The sequence below is a fragment of the Rhinichthys klamathensis genome, unplaced genomic scaffold, assembly GCF_029890125.1.
Source record: "Rhinichthys klamathensis goyatoka isolate OS25496 unplaced genomic scaffold, OSU_Roscu_1.1 h1tg000378l_1, whole genome shotgun sequence".
Lineage (NCBI taxonomy): Eukaryota > Metazoa > Chordata > Actinopteri > Cypriniformes > Leuciscidae > Rhinichthys > Rhinichthys klamathensis.
Window position 1 is genome coordinate 1034202 of NW_026606885.1, and position 14720 is coordinate 1048921.

General features: G+C 38.5%; 1 protein-coding gene across 1 annotated transcript in view; it reads left to right on the forward strand.

The window, feature by feature from the left end:
* adcy7 (adenylate cyclase 7) overlaps nt 1-14720 on the forward strand; it is a 69679-nt gene that overhangs the window by 18695 nt on the left and 36264 nt on the right. The window contains exons 2-5 of the mRNA XM_056233838.1: nt 8157-8668; nt 12226-12432; nt 12599-12763; nt 12881-13030. Coding sequence (XP_056089813.1) covers nt 8504-8668; nt 12226-12432; nt 12599-12763; nt 12881-13030 — 687 coding nt within the window. The 5' untranslated portion in view covers nt 8157-8503. The remainder of the gene's footprint in view (nt 1-8156; nt 8669-12225; nt 12433-12598; nt 12764-12880; nt 13031-14720) is intronic.

Genomic DNA, 14720 nt, shown 5'->3' on the forward strand with positions numbered 1-14720 from the left:
CAGACAAACTGTTGGTTAGTTAAATAAAACAGGCAGTGTTCCAAATATTTAGGCTAGGGGTAGTTGTGTGTGAAGATGTGAAGTAAATTAATATTAATGAGATAAAGTAATATATCACGGCGCAAAGGTGAACCATATGTATACACAGAAGAAAGCCCTGTCTGCTCTGACCCGGTACGGTTTGTGTCAAGCCATTAGCTAGTCTAGTTGTTTGATGAGAAAGAGATTAAATGTAGTTGCAATAAATGCTTTAATAATCCGTGCAACTGTAGCAGTGGATGACTATTATTTTGTTGCGTGGAACTGAGGATCAACTGATGCTGGCACGGTTTTATGTTTGGTTGACATATCAGCGGAAAGGGGCATTTAATTCCCGCCCATGTAGAGATCGAATATTCAAGCTGTTTATTCATTTTGGTTTTATTTTGTTTCCATTTGGCGAATTAGAACAAAGTGTGTGCAGTAACATAGCGCAATTTGCTAAGGCAGCATAGTCTGTACGCAACCTATCATGCACGCTGCTTGTGGATGCAGTCAGACATACATGTTCGATGTTAATGTTATTTTAAGGTGGCGTGGAATTAAATGAGTGGCAAAACGATTTTGTTTGTGTATCCCTTCTGTCACCTTACGTACCCAATTGGGAACCACTGCTGTAGGTGAAAGCAAAGTTGAGGTCATTATAAAAACTCACACTCACACACACTACGTTTTCACCCACAGCAACACTACCAGGATTCCTTTGTAGCTTGACCTTGTCGTCTCACACGGCAGGGTTGCTATTGTCTGTGTTTCCGAAAGATAACAGTGATGTCTCTTTATGAGAGTGATGATGGAATATCTTTTCTTCAAAAAGACCATTTCACTCTGCAGGGAGCCATTTACCACACCTCATCTGTGAGTCCAGAGAGAGAGAAAGAGAGAGAGAGAGAGAGAGAGAGAGAGAGAGAGAGAGAGAGAGAGAGAGAGAGAGAGAGAGAGAGAGAGAGAGAGAGAGAGAGAGAACACAAAGAGAGATGAGGCAGAGTCGATCTCTTGATAAAAATTAGTATACAGTACAATTCTGTAAAGTCACCATACAATGATGTAGACCCTACTGCCCCTCGTGTGGTTTGTGTGACGCACTTTGTTATTGTGTAAACAGTAATAAAGGGAACTGCAGTATATTGTTACTTTCCAGAACACGCTCTATATATTTCAGTCGTGTTTTGTCAGGCCAGTGCATTTATGTAAGTTCTGATTGTCATAAGCTGAATATTGCTTGGCATTTGAGATGTTATAGTCTGTTGAAACAAATAGCACATAAACAATGATACATTTTCATGTTTTTATTAAACACACTGTTTAAACATTCACAGTGCAGGGTGGAAAAAGAGTGTGAATCCTTAGATTTATTAACTAGCTGACCCTGCAGTCCAGTTATATAACCCACACCAGACGTTCACTTTAATTGCAGATCAGGAAGGATTTTGCTTGTAGTTTTGCAACTCGCAGTATCCACCTTATTTAGCAACGTGGAAGTAAGCTATTTTCTGTGACTGTGCGAGACTTCCGATTCAATAGCCACTATAGGCACTATAGGCAAGTAACTAAAAATAACAAAGTAAATGTTAAAACTATTTGTGTTACAAACCAATGTGTTAATGATTGAATTAAAATAATATGATAAGCAGTCTGTGATATCAGGCAGCATAACGGACCGTCTTTGCACAGCTAAAGTAGCTGGAAGCAGATGACACTGGAAGTTTTGCACATTCAAGACTTATAAATGGCTGTGCCTGCTCTTATAGGTTGAAAATAAACTGGGTAAACAAATCTCTAAAAGTCTCAAAATCTCTACTGTTTGATGTTTTTGTATTATTGCACGGTATCCAAGCATAAGATTTACGGTTTCAGTCAGACCGGTGTTTTCATGAGATTTTTAATGAGTCAAATTATTGCTTTAGTACAACTGAAAATGAACTTTTATTATGCATGTGTATTTACTGTCAGGTGCACAACCGATTTGTTGACCTTTCACTAAGAGTCAGGAACACGAGTTAAGACTGATGTCGGATAGATGTCGTTTAATATAGCCTAGTTTCTGCTTTATTGACCATATTGTCCCCATGACATTGTAGCAGTCATGGATGATACTGAACAAAAATCATACCTCAGTATTTTTTAGATATTTTTCAAATTTAAGGCAAATATTTTATTATTAATATAATGGACATTCGCTTGTTGGCAAGACAAGCCTTTATGCAAAATAGAAATGTGTGAATTTCTAACATTTACATATAAGCATACCCCTGTGATGTAAGCCGTGTGCTTGAGGAAAACAGGTCTCAAATGCATTAAACCACACACATCTGATAGGAAGGCAAACTGCATGCTTGTGTGTTAGTTGAAGCTCTTAATATACAGCATGTCTCATGTCTCAATATACTGCCCAGCTCCACTTTGTAGCGGAACACTGGGTTGCCATACTGTTAAGATGGGTCTGATGAGAGAAGAACAGAGAGAGGAATTTCAACAACAGCGTGAGACAGAATTAATTTACAGTGCCCAAGTTGAGGATGTGCCTTTGACAGTCTCCACTTCCTGTGTACACTACAAACAGCAGCAGTGATTAGCCAAACCAGTCTCGGATAGCATCTGACTAATCAAATCAAGTCTTCCTCATCAGTGCTAATTCAATATGCTGCATATGTGGGGAATGGATATATTCACTTTGAGGGCAAGTAGTAGCCTACCTGTGGGTGTGGCACAAAGGCACAATTGTTTAAGTGGACTTGCTTTCTCAATACAACACATTTATTATTAATATTGTTGTTGTTGTTATTATTACATACATTGTTGCCCTCAATTTAGGTACTCCTTTGCCAGTGTGATGAACTCATGGTCTGACCTACATTTATATTGTTGTTCTTGACAGATATGTACTTACAAAATTGATTAAATAATTACTTAAGCAGGTAGTAAAAGATAAAAGTCAATAGTTGCACAGCTATGACAATAAATGACAGATTACAAAGGTAAACAGATGAAATCCTTATGGAGGTACCTTGCTGCTAAATCAGTTATCATGTGTGAAGAAGCAGATAATAATCTATGAAGTGTAAATAATATGCACTAAACATTTAATTAGTCTATTGCAATAGCCACAGTGTATGATTCCTCACAACAAAACTAGCCTGTCCAGATGGTTTTGTGCTGTGATCTACTCAGTGCTCAATGCTTACACTTCTGTTTATATACCGGTACATACATACATGTGTGTATGTACAAAATTTATCTTTGGCAGCACAGCAATAAATTACATTTGAAATAGAAATGGAAAACAGATTTTTTTTTTGTAGAATAGAAAACATTTATTTTAAATAATAATTACTATAGCCTAATAATGACAATATGGGATGTGATAAACCTAATATTTATGTATTATTTCAATTTCAGTTATTTTCAAGTGAATTTGCCAATTTCAAGTGAATTTGACATCCAATATGCATGTCTTCTGCTCTATCCGGGTAAAGAAAAAAGTGAAGTGAACAGCATATCTTTTACTAAGGGTGTGTTCACACTTGGCAGGTCTGGCTCAAGTAAAACAAACTCTGGTGCGATTACTCTGTTAGTGCGGTTCGTTTTAAGTGTGAATGCTGCCAAAAGATGGATCTCGGTCCGCTTGAATTATGAACACCACACGGACCAAAGACATCTAAACAAACCAAAAACCGGACATGATGTCATCAGAATGCTGAATCATACCTGTTTTTCTCGTCATAGGAGCTACGTTGCCCATTACAGTTTGGTACAGGCGTAAAATAAATTTTTTATAAAATAAAAATCAGTGGATGGTGCAGCCCTACAGTCGGTGATGGAATGGACAACAAAGGAAATAAAAAATAGAGGATGACGAGTGTAAATGGTACATTTTCTAACTGGTTTTGCTGGATTAAGGCAGAGAACAGGGCTTTTATTTGTTGGAAGGCCACTGTCCTAAGTTTGACCATGGACAACACATCTCTCACATCACATGGAGCTCTTGAAAATTCCCATTTAGATTGCTCAGATTTGGACACACATGCACTTCCCCCTGCCCTTCTTCTCTTTGCTCCATCACATGTTTTTCCACAGAAGCGCAAATGAAAGATGAGTGTGAGAGTGTCACGATCTCCAGTCCACCTGCAAAACAGTATCTGTTTACATTATTCAAAATATGTTTTGCCATACAGGTTTGGAAAGACATGGGAGTGAGTGACGGGTGAGAGAATTCAGCATTGCAATGATATTTGATTGGATAGTATGAGAAGTGATTGAAATCTCAGTATTCTCTAATAATGCAATATGCATCTGTCTATTAACAATATAAGAGTTGGTAAATATTTTTCCCACATGTAATCTTTGTATGACAAAATGGACATTGTGGACAAAAAGTATATTATCAACCAAATCATGTTTAGGTGAGGTGAATGAAATTGCTTTCTTGATTAAAGGGGGGGGGGTGTGAAACACTCAGTTTCAGTCATTCTCATGTTAATCTTGAGTACCTATAGAGTAGTATTGCATCCTTTATATCTCCAAAAAGTCTTTAGTTTTATTATATTTATAAAAGAAAGATAGGCTGTACCGAGTCTTTCCGGAAAAAAAACGAGCGGTTGGAGGCGTGCCGTGTGGGCGGAGCTAAATAATCACGAGTGCGCGAAGCTTTTGCGTTGATAGCGTCTGGAAGCTGTGACATCCCAAAACAAACCATGGCTAACAATCAGATCCCACGTCTCCACCCTCGTCTACGTCATTAGATCCGCGATCGAAAAAAAACAGCCGAAACTTGTACCAACCCGGAAGTAAGATTTTCGGCACAGAAATTCTCCGTTATTCGTCCAAAATATATATTTTTTTAAACTTTGGCCATGTTTAGCATGAGAATCCATCACTTTAAGACTGTAAACAACTCTGAATACATGAAACACCATTGTGATGAATTCCTGTATTGTTAATAGTGTTGAGTAGCATGCATTAGTGTCGTGAAATCTTACTGTGTCACTGATCTGTGCTGCAGGCTGCTGTGCTGTTCATATGCAGCTAGCTACATAAAGTTTGAGCCCAGACCCCGAGGAGATGGGCTGATTATAGTGTTGTCAGGGTTCATACAAAGTGTGTAGGCTAATCTATGAAGTACTTGAATTTGAGTCATGGAAAACCCTTGAAAACAGCCACATTTATGGAAAGTGCTTGAATTATTGAAAGACAATATATATGAAATCGGTGTTTAATTTTTCCGATTTACCATTACCATTTGTAAATTGCGCATAGCCATAGCGCATAGCCGTGATATTACTCATATATTTCCAAGTATATAATACAGCTTTCATTCTTCAGGTCAATCATAAATTCATAAGGGGTCAGTTTGAATGAGGAAATATCTCTGTCAGTATATCCTTTCAATGGTTAAGGTGATTTAGCGCTGGACAATGGATTGATCTCTATGATGTCACACGTCAGATTCAGCTTTAACCAGGGGCCGCTTTGCTTGTCGGTTGCGCCTTATAAGGTGTTCAAATAATGTACTGTTTTTACAACTTTGCTTTGTTCCAGAATGAATCAGCGTTTTTTTCAAGAATGGTCGTAAGCTGTTGTATTTTGTATACCTTATATCTGTAATTTGAGTAAAACAACAACAACAACAAACTATTCCTTAAAAGATTGGATTGCAGTTAGATTAGATTGCAATGTAATTACTTTGTAATTATTTACAATGAAATAATTAGATTTCTTCTGTTATTTCATCTTTTAATAAGAATCATCATACAATGTTCTATTTGCTCTTCTATGCAATGAAAGTTCAAGGCTTTGTTATTTTTCCCACAGTCATTGCATACTTTGCATGTGCTGCACTTTTTTTGTACCATTGTGTTTTATTAGTATACCCTTATTCATCTATTTACTTTTTTATTTTATTTAAATTTGTAAGATAAAGATATTTGATAAGTGCGATCTCTGATTGTAGTCCTTGAACCAAACAAGTAGTGCTTGAAAAGTATCTGACAGTTTAATTTGACAGTATCTGTAGGAACCCTGTGCTGTGCTTGCGTCATGTTAAGCATCAGATCATTGTGTAGGTTCAGAGCTTCACCACTCTTCACTGTGCTCTGCAGGATCTACAGCAGCAGCCAGGAGGATTTGACCCTCCCTGTTTCCGCATGGAGAGACTATTCACTCTCATTCCTTCTGTCTCTCCCACCCTCTCCCTGTCTTTCTTTCGGTTATTGCCCAGTTGGATTGTTCCTTTGCCATGGTAACTTTAGTTTGGGAATATAAAGGCCACTTGTTGGCTTGGGTGCATTTGTCTGGGAGAGTGAGAGAGTGACACGGTCATGTCATTCAGGTCTTTAATGACCCTCAACAAAGAGAAAATCGTGGAGCATCCCAGCTCTCCTTCTCTCTCTCTCTCTCTCTCTCTCTCTCTCTCTCTCTCTCTCTCTCTCTCTCTCTCTCTCTCTCTCTCTCTCTCTCTCTCTCTCTCTCTCTCTCTCTCTCTCTCTCTCTCTCTCTCTCTCTCTCTCTCTCTCTCTCTCTCTGCTGTTTTCTGTGCTTCTGTTCTTTGACTTTCAGCTTTTTTAATAGTGTTAGAGGATATTTCTAATACTTCTTTGGTAATCCAATGAATTTACAGGAAATGAGAATTTATTTATTTTTCAGTGCTATTATCAGTGATCGATGTTGTCAGCAATACGTCAGCACAGCCGGGTTTAGCATCATTTGAAACACTCTTGATGGCTTAGTGTGTTTCATGGTGTGTGTGCATTCAGATGTGAAGCTGTTGCTTACGCTTCCATGATCGTTTGGTGGCCCTCCTCAAACAATAATAACCTGCAATGAGCAACCTTTGGATGCAGTTTATTTACAAAGACTCTTCTGCTCTTCTTCCTCTCCGGACTGTTTCCTCCACCTGAATGAGGATGTAGTGATGCAGATTGTTTTCCGGCACATTCAGATCAGGGCTGGGTCATGATGATCACGACGATGAACTGATCAACTATATGTCCAACAACCAAATAGTCGATAAAGGAGGTCAACTAGTGTATCTGTTTTTCACTAGCCTCTTATGCTCACCAAGGCTTATTTGATAATAATTGCAGTATAAACTGTAATATTGTGAAATATAAATACAATTTAATATAACTGTTTTATATTTATATATATTTTAAAATGTAATCTATTCCTGTGATGAAAGCTGAATTTTCAGCATCATTACTCCAGTCTTCAGTGTCACATGATCCTTCAGAAATCAGTCTAATATGTTAATTTTCTGCTCAAGGTACATTTCTTTCTTATTATTTCTTATTTTTTGTTGAAAACAGTCGCTATATTTTTATGGAAACTGGAATGATTTTTTGTTAGGATTCTTTTATTAATATAAAGTTAACAAAAAATAGCAATTATTTGAAATGGAAATCTTTTGTAACATTACACATTTCTTTACTGTCACTTTTTATTAATTTAATTCACACTTGCTAAATAAAAGTATTAATTACTTTAAAACAAATGCAGTTTATGTACAGTGCAGTTTGTACAGTATGTATTTTACCTAACTGTTGTGCTGTGCTGCTGACAGAATCTTGTTGCTTTCCGCTTTCAGAAATATGAAGTGTCTATTTTAATGTTAAGATATAATTTCTTTATTGTCAGCATAAAATAGTGTACCACTTACAAGCATTAAACAACTGCCTACACTGACTGAGGACAGAGTTCACATAATCTGTGTCCGGTGTTTTTCTTTGTAAAGCTCGGCTCGTCTCAGTCTAGGTGTAGCTGAGGTTTGGCCGAGGATGCCATGGACAGCGGCCATCTGCATTAGGCTCAGTAATGAAGAGAGAACTGAATCCACACAAATGTTGAACTCTACCCAAAAGCCTTTTCACAGGCACAGAATGACTGAACAGAGCAGTGTTTACAGAGATCTAAGGAGTTGACCTGAAAGTGTGCTCTTTAAACTTGATGCATGATTCGGCAGCTTTTGAAACAAAACCAAGTTAGTTTCCAAATGAAAAGCTCCTTAATTTCAATGTTTATTTGCTTTCAAGTTAGTCAGAATGACTATAGTAGGTGTCATATTAGTGTAAACATTGTAGTATATCTAACAAATTACTCTCTCTATTTTCTGTGTGTGACAGGAATTTATGGACTCTGGAAGAATCCGTAATTGCATTGCATCGCCTTTCATCCAACTTACACACACAGTGGCACCCTGAAGCCCTCTCCAACAGGACCAGGAGGCACCAGAGTGACGGGAAAAGTACAAAAAGAAGGATCATAAAGGACATGCACAGAATGGTGCTGTGGAGGGTCGAGCTGAAGTGTTCTGCACTGGAATGACCTCCCACACACTCTCACGTGGTTTCTATGGGAATTTCAGCATAGCCGCACTCTGCTGGATGGGAGGAGGTGTATTTCTGTGGCATCTCATCGCTCTGCTCTGATAGGCCAGTATTATTCAGCCTCTGCACTGCCGTTGGTCAGTATGCCAGCAAAAGGGAAGTACTTGCTGAATGAGCAGAAGTTGAAACAGGAAGCACTGTACAGGAAATTTTCTGGCATTAGCCAATACCAGCCATTCGTTCTGTTGCTGGGACTGAGCATGCTCACTTGTGCCACACTGCTAGTGCTCTTCTTCAGCCTGAAACTGGTGAGATGCCACATTCATGCAAATGCACTCATACAGTATACACCAGGGGTAGGCAAGTTTGGTCCTAGAGAACCATTGTCCTGCAGAGTTTGGCTGCAATTCTGAAAAAACCCTCACCTGCCTATATCCGTAGGCTATGTCTACATTAATCTGGATACATTTGAAAACGGCGTTTTCATTTAAAAACACTCTCTGCCCACACTAGCGTTTTCAGGCGTTTTCAGATGTTTCAGTGTGGATGAGAAACTTTTGGAAAACGCCTGAAAACACTTAAAACCTCACAAAAGCTCACTGCGATGATACAGACAGAAAAATAAATAATAAAGTTAACGCACAATTCTTCTAACAGGATAACTTTATTTACCAAAATATCTCACCATTCACTGATGCATCCAGGTCGCAATCAGTCACCATATGTTTGGTCTAAAACGTAACTTCTCTCATGCATTGCCGCAGGACAGCAAATTTGAGTAAATTTTCGGTCATCTTTGCTGGACTGTGATATGAAGAGTGTGCAAAGTAAAATATTTTAGCAACAGTGTGAAAGTGAATAGCACATAACAAGCACAATACCAGTATAAACATGAATATCTATTGGTACAATATGCGTTACATGACTAAACTTACGTCATCGTTTTTAAATACCTCAGTTTTGACAGTCCACACTAATTTATACACTTTGGAGAGCGTTTTCAAAAAGCTTCATTTTCATTATAAAAAAACGCCATCTCAGTGTGGACAGAAGGCCAAACCGGAGAGAAAAAGATGTGGACAAGGCCTTAGTAATCCTGAAGACATTGATTAGCTTGTTCAGGTGTGTTTGAATAGGGTTATTGCTTAACTTGTGCCACACTGCTAGTGCTCTTCTTCAGCCTGAAACTGGTGAGATGCCACATTCATGCAAATGCACTCATACAGTATACACCAGGGGTGTACAGTATACACCAATAGATATTCATGCAGAGTTATGTGCTATAAACTCTGCAGGACAGTGGCTCTCTAGGACCGAACTTGCCAACCCCTGGTATACATCCTTCCACTCTCTTAAGTAGGGGTAGCCAACCCTGCTCCTGGAGGGCTATCTTCCTGCAGACTTAAGTTCCAACCCTGCTCCAACACACTTACCTTGTTATACCATGGACACCTTGATTAGCTGGATCAGGCGTGTTTGATTAGGGTTGGAGCTAAACTGCTGGATGGTAGCCCTCGAACCCTTCTCTAAAGTCAAATGCCCACTCGCTTAAAATTAGGAAGTACACAGCTAAGTCAGTATTCAACATGGATCAGGTTTGTCCTTGTTGTTCAGACGGTATCTGATGATTGAAGCAGCCTCGCTTACATAATCCTGCGGCGACTGAGGTGCTGATTCTCAGTAGTTGCGTAATTTGAGGCCTGATTATCAGAATGGAGATGTGAACTGGCATTATCCGTGACAGGAAATTGAGTGTTTTAATTGTAATAATTGCCAGTTTATGCCAAGTCCTTTAGAATTGCTTTTATTTGGGGAATATGTAGCACATTGTATGATAGTCTCTCTCTCTCTGGTTCCTTTGGCACATTATCACATATACTTTCTCTGGAGTCAGCTGGATGTGAAGAGGGGCCGTGAACGCTCCTTTTGCACTGCTGTTGTTCATCTCTTTAGCAGATAAGCACTATACCATCTGTGCGAACTTCTGTAACCTCCTCTCTCTACACCAACCGGCCGTGGGAGGAACAGAATTACAACCAGTGTTGCTCTCTGTGTGTGGGCATGTGTGTGTATTTTGTTTTACTATTTATTTAAACCTTCACAAAGCCCATAGGATGATGGCAGTATGTGTGGGTGTGTAAGTTTCTGAATGCTTGTGGACTGAGGTATGTATTTCTGCTCTGTTTGAAAGTTAAGTATCTCAGTGGTAATACAGAGTGGTTAAATCAAATGGGTGAACATGAGTGGAGGACTCAATGCAGTGAGTGTGTATATTGGTGGGCGGAGAAGTGGCTGGGTCGATCTAGTGCTGTGATTTGCCCACACAGGTAGTGACTTGTAGTCTGATAGTGTCATTTAATCATTTTAATAATCCAACTCTATATATGTAATGTATGTGTTTTTTAATTATATTACTGTTTGAAGTTTGGAGTTTATAAGAGTTTTAAAAAATTCTCACAAGGGCTGCATTTATTTAATCAATTACTCTCGTGTCATTACTGCTGTGCTGTGTGACATGATCCTTCAGAAATCAGTCTAATCTGCTGATTTTGTGCTAAAAAACATTTCCTCTGTCAAAAATTAGATAATAATATTGAGTGAATGCTCTCCGCACATAGTATACGCTCATCAAATACTTTAATTTCAAACTCACTAAATCCCAGCCTCAGCCCATTCAGAAATGCCGGTACTTGGGTACCTATACATAGGAGCCTGATAAAAATGTTAATATTAAACAAAAACTTTAGATGGACTTAGAGGCTTTTGCATCTGAAGTCTTCATATATATCCACACAAAACCGTATCTCAGGCAACCGTAGCAAAAGTTATGCATTTTAAAACGAAAACACACTCGTGTAAACAGGGCTTTGTTTGCTAAGTGAATGATTAAATGCCTCAGTCATAAGTCACTTGTTTCATTCATGTGTTTGAATGAATTGGTTGATTGCAGGATTCAAATGATTAAAGGGTTGGTTTACCCAAAAATGAAAATTATGTCATTAATGACTCGTTCCAAGCCCGTAAGACCTCCGTTCATCTTCGGAACACAGTTTAAGATATTTTAGATTTAGTCCGAGAGCTTTCTGCCCCTCCATTGAAAATGTATGTACGGTATACTGTCCTTGTCCAGAAAGGAAATAAAGACATCATCAAAGTAGTCCATGTGACATCAGTGGGTTAGTTAGAATGTTTTGAAGCATCGAAAATACATTTTGGTCCAAAAATAACAAGTCATTAATGACATAATTTTCATTTTTGGGTGAACCAACCCTTTAAGACAGTCACTTGCCGGTATCTACTGACGTAATCATGTAATCTGCCGAAAGAGTAACTAAAACATCCCCACCACAAATGCACAGCCTGTCTGGAATATGCAAACATCAAATTTGAGGACTGGAATTAACTTTTATTTTTCGTCATAATTGTGTTTCAGCTATTATTGCTCACTCAGATGGTGTCTGGTTTTAAACTGGTGTTAGCTCTGTGACAGATGGATTTAAGTGATCTCTGGAGCTTTTTAAGGATTTTTGGCTCCTGTGTATTTATGTTTGTGTTTTTCTGCCTTTAGGGGATAAGAAAGAAGGAATAGAGTGGGAAGCAATAGTCCCTTAATGACTCCATGACAACTAATGTGCAAAACTAATGTTTCTAAGAAAAACTGCAAGTTTTACTTTTTTTCTAGAGAGAGGATTAACAATTTCTTTTGAACAGATTTTTTTTTTTTTTGGAAGCTTATGCACTGCAGCTCATACACCCACTCCAACAAACACACTACTTTTCCCTAACCCTTTTGAATGAGCTGTCTTATGTGATATGTGTGTTTACCCTTAACACCTTGCTCTCTCCATATGTGTATGTGTTTCAGGATGCACGGGACCATGGTGTATTTGTGGGAGTTGTGGGAGGAGCATTGTGTTTGTTCCTGGCTGTGTTTATATTAGTGTGTACAGACACCCTCTCTCAAAGATGGAGAACTTTGCTTGGTCTCGCCGTGTGGGCCACACACCTCACAATGGGCTTCACCTTTATTTTCAGCACAGAAAACAAAATGGAAATACAACCATGGGACCAGGTAACACATAATATTTTACAGAGACTTCACATGACAAGAGTACTTTTCACAGCAATAACTTTCTTATGTGTTCACTGTCATGTATTAAATCATATAAATCGGTAATTTAATACTGGTCAATCTTAAATAAATGTTGATGTTGCACTCTTCATCTTGTTTTCTCCAGGTGCCCTTCTTCCTCTTCATCATCATTACAGTCTACACCATGCTGCCATTTCAGATGAGCTATGCTGTAACCCTGAGTATCATCTCCTCTCTGTCTCACATCATTGTTCTTTCGGTGCACCTCACAGTGTTCAGTTTCCACCCCAAACACCTCATCACCAATCAGGTAAAAGGAAATCCACAATAGGATTGGTTAAAAGGAAACCTTCAGCAAATCTGTATGTAAAGAAGCTGAAAAGGATGTAACACCTCAAAGTCACCCTCTCTCTCTCTCTCTCTCTAGTTGCTGTCAAATTCTGTGGTGTTTATTTGTGGAAGTATGGTTGGGGCTTTTCATAAGATTCTGATGGAGAAAGCTCTCAGGCAGACATTTCAGGACACTCTTCGATGCCTCGGCATTCGCATGAAACTGGAGATTGAGAAGAGACAGCAGGTGCACATATAACTCAACATCACAGACACAGCCAGAGAAAACACATAGAAGAAACAAATACAAATTATGTTGTATGTAAATATACATGTTCAAGTACACATCGCCCATGATATCTTGATACAATTTATGCCTCGTTTTTACAGGCGGTCAACATATGCTTGCAAGAAAGTTTCATCTTTGCCCAGTGTTAGCGTTATTTTTCTCCACAAGTTATGTTTTTGTACTTCTTTAAAATAGAGTTGCTGGCCTGGTATCTCTTATTAACCCCCTCAGCCAAACGCTCATCAACATGGGTGTCTGTTGTTATTGCCTTGTCCAGTAGTTGTTGTTCCATCTCAACTGTTTATCTGTAAAACAACGGCCCAGCCAGTGTTGCCAGCTTGTGGACCAAATAATAAGTGCAAAAAAAAAATCAAGGCGCTTGTGTGAGCTGAGCGTAAAACGTATGCGTGGTTAGAAAAGCCTGGCTGCACATGTAAAGTATGTACAAACTATGCTTACGTCACACACACTGTACGAATGCCCTTTGAGCTTAAAGGGTTAGTTCACCCAAAAAGGAAAATTCTGTCATTATTTACTCACCCTCATGTCGTTCCAAACCCGTAAGACCTTCGTTCATCTTCAGAACACAAATGAAGGTATTTTTATTTAAATCTGAGAGATTTCTGTCCCTCCATTGACAGCTACACAACTACCACTTTGACCCTTCAAAAAGTCCATAAAGAGATCGTAAAAGTAATCCATATGAATCGAGCGGTTTAGTCAAATTTTTTTGAAGAGACTCATTCGCTTTATATGATGGTTATATATACAGATTTAATTTAGGCTTTTATTTACATATAAACATTCATCACTTCGCACATCAGTTGTGGTAAACAGAAGCTCAAGCATGTTCGTTTGACGTGCGAGAATCAGTGAGGTTACACAGCACTTTTGAGCTTCCGTAAAACCAATGAGGTTTGTTCTCGTGGCGAGTCGAGCGTCTAGCAGGTTCGGTAGTTTCGGATATTTATATGTGAGTAAAGGCCTAAATCCAGTCTGTTCATCATAAAAAAGATTGTCTCTTCTGAAAATTTGGACTATACCGCTCAATTAATATGGATTAGTTTTACATTTTGAAGCGTCAAAGTGGTAGTTGCGTAGCTGTCAACGGAGGGACAGAAATCTATCAGATCATTTGTGTTCCATAGATAAGCGACATGAGGGTGAGTAATTAATGACGCAATTTTCATTTTTGGGTGAACTGTCCCTTTAAGTCCATCTAACTTAGCACAGTCCTTCAGTCTGGTCTGTCTTGAGTTGTCATATATTTTGTAGTAGATTGGACTGACAGTTTGGCCTTAGCTGACAGAACACCCTAGCAAACACCCATTATCGGTCCTAGCAACCACTCAAAACACCTTGGCCACTGCTTAGCAACACTATAGCAACCACAGCTTTCAATATACAAATCTCTCTTCAAACTGCCCAAGTAATTGAACTATGCAAGACTGAGATCCTTCAAACTTTGAATTTCTCTTCATTCTGCACAGGTATTCAGTCTACATAAGGCTTAACCTCCACTTTATTATTTATTTATTTTTAAACTTTTAATATTCACTTTGGGAATTTTCTCTTGAAAAACTTTTTAATGATTTTATTTAAAAGGTTAGTTCACCCAAAAATGAAAATACTGTCATCATTTATTCGC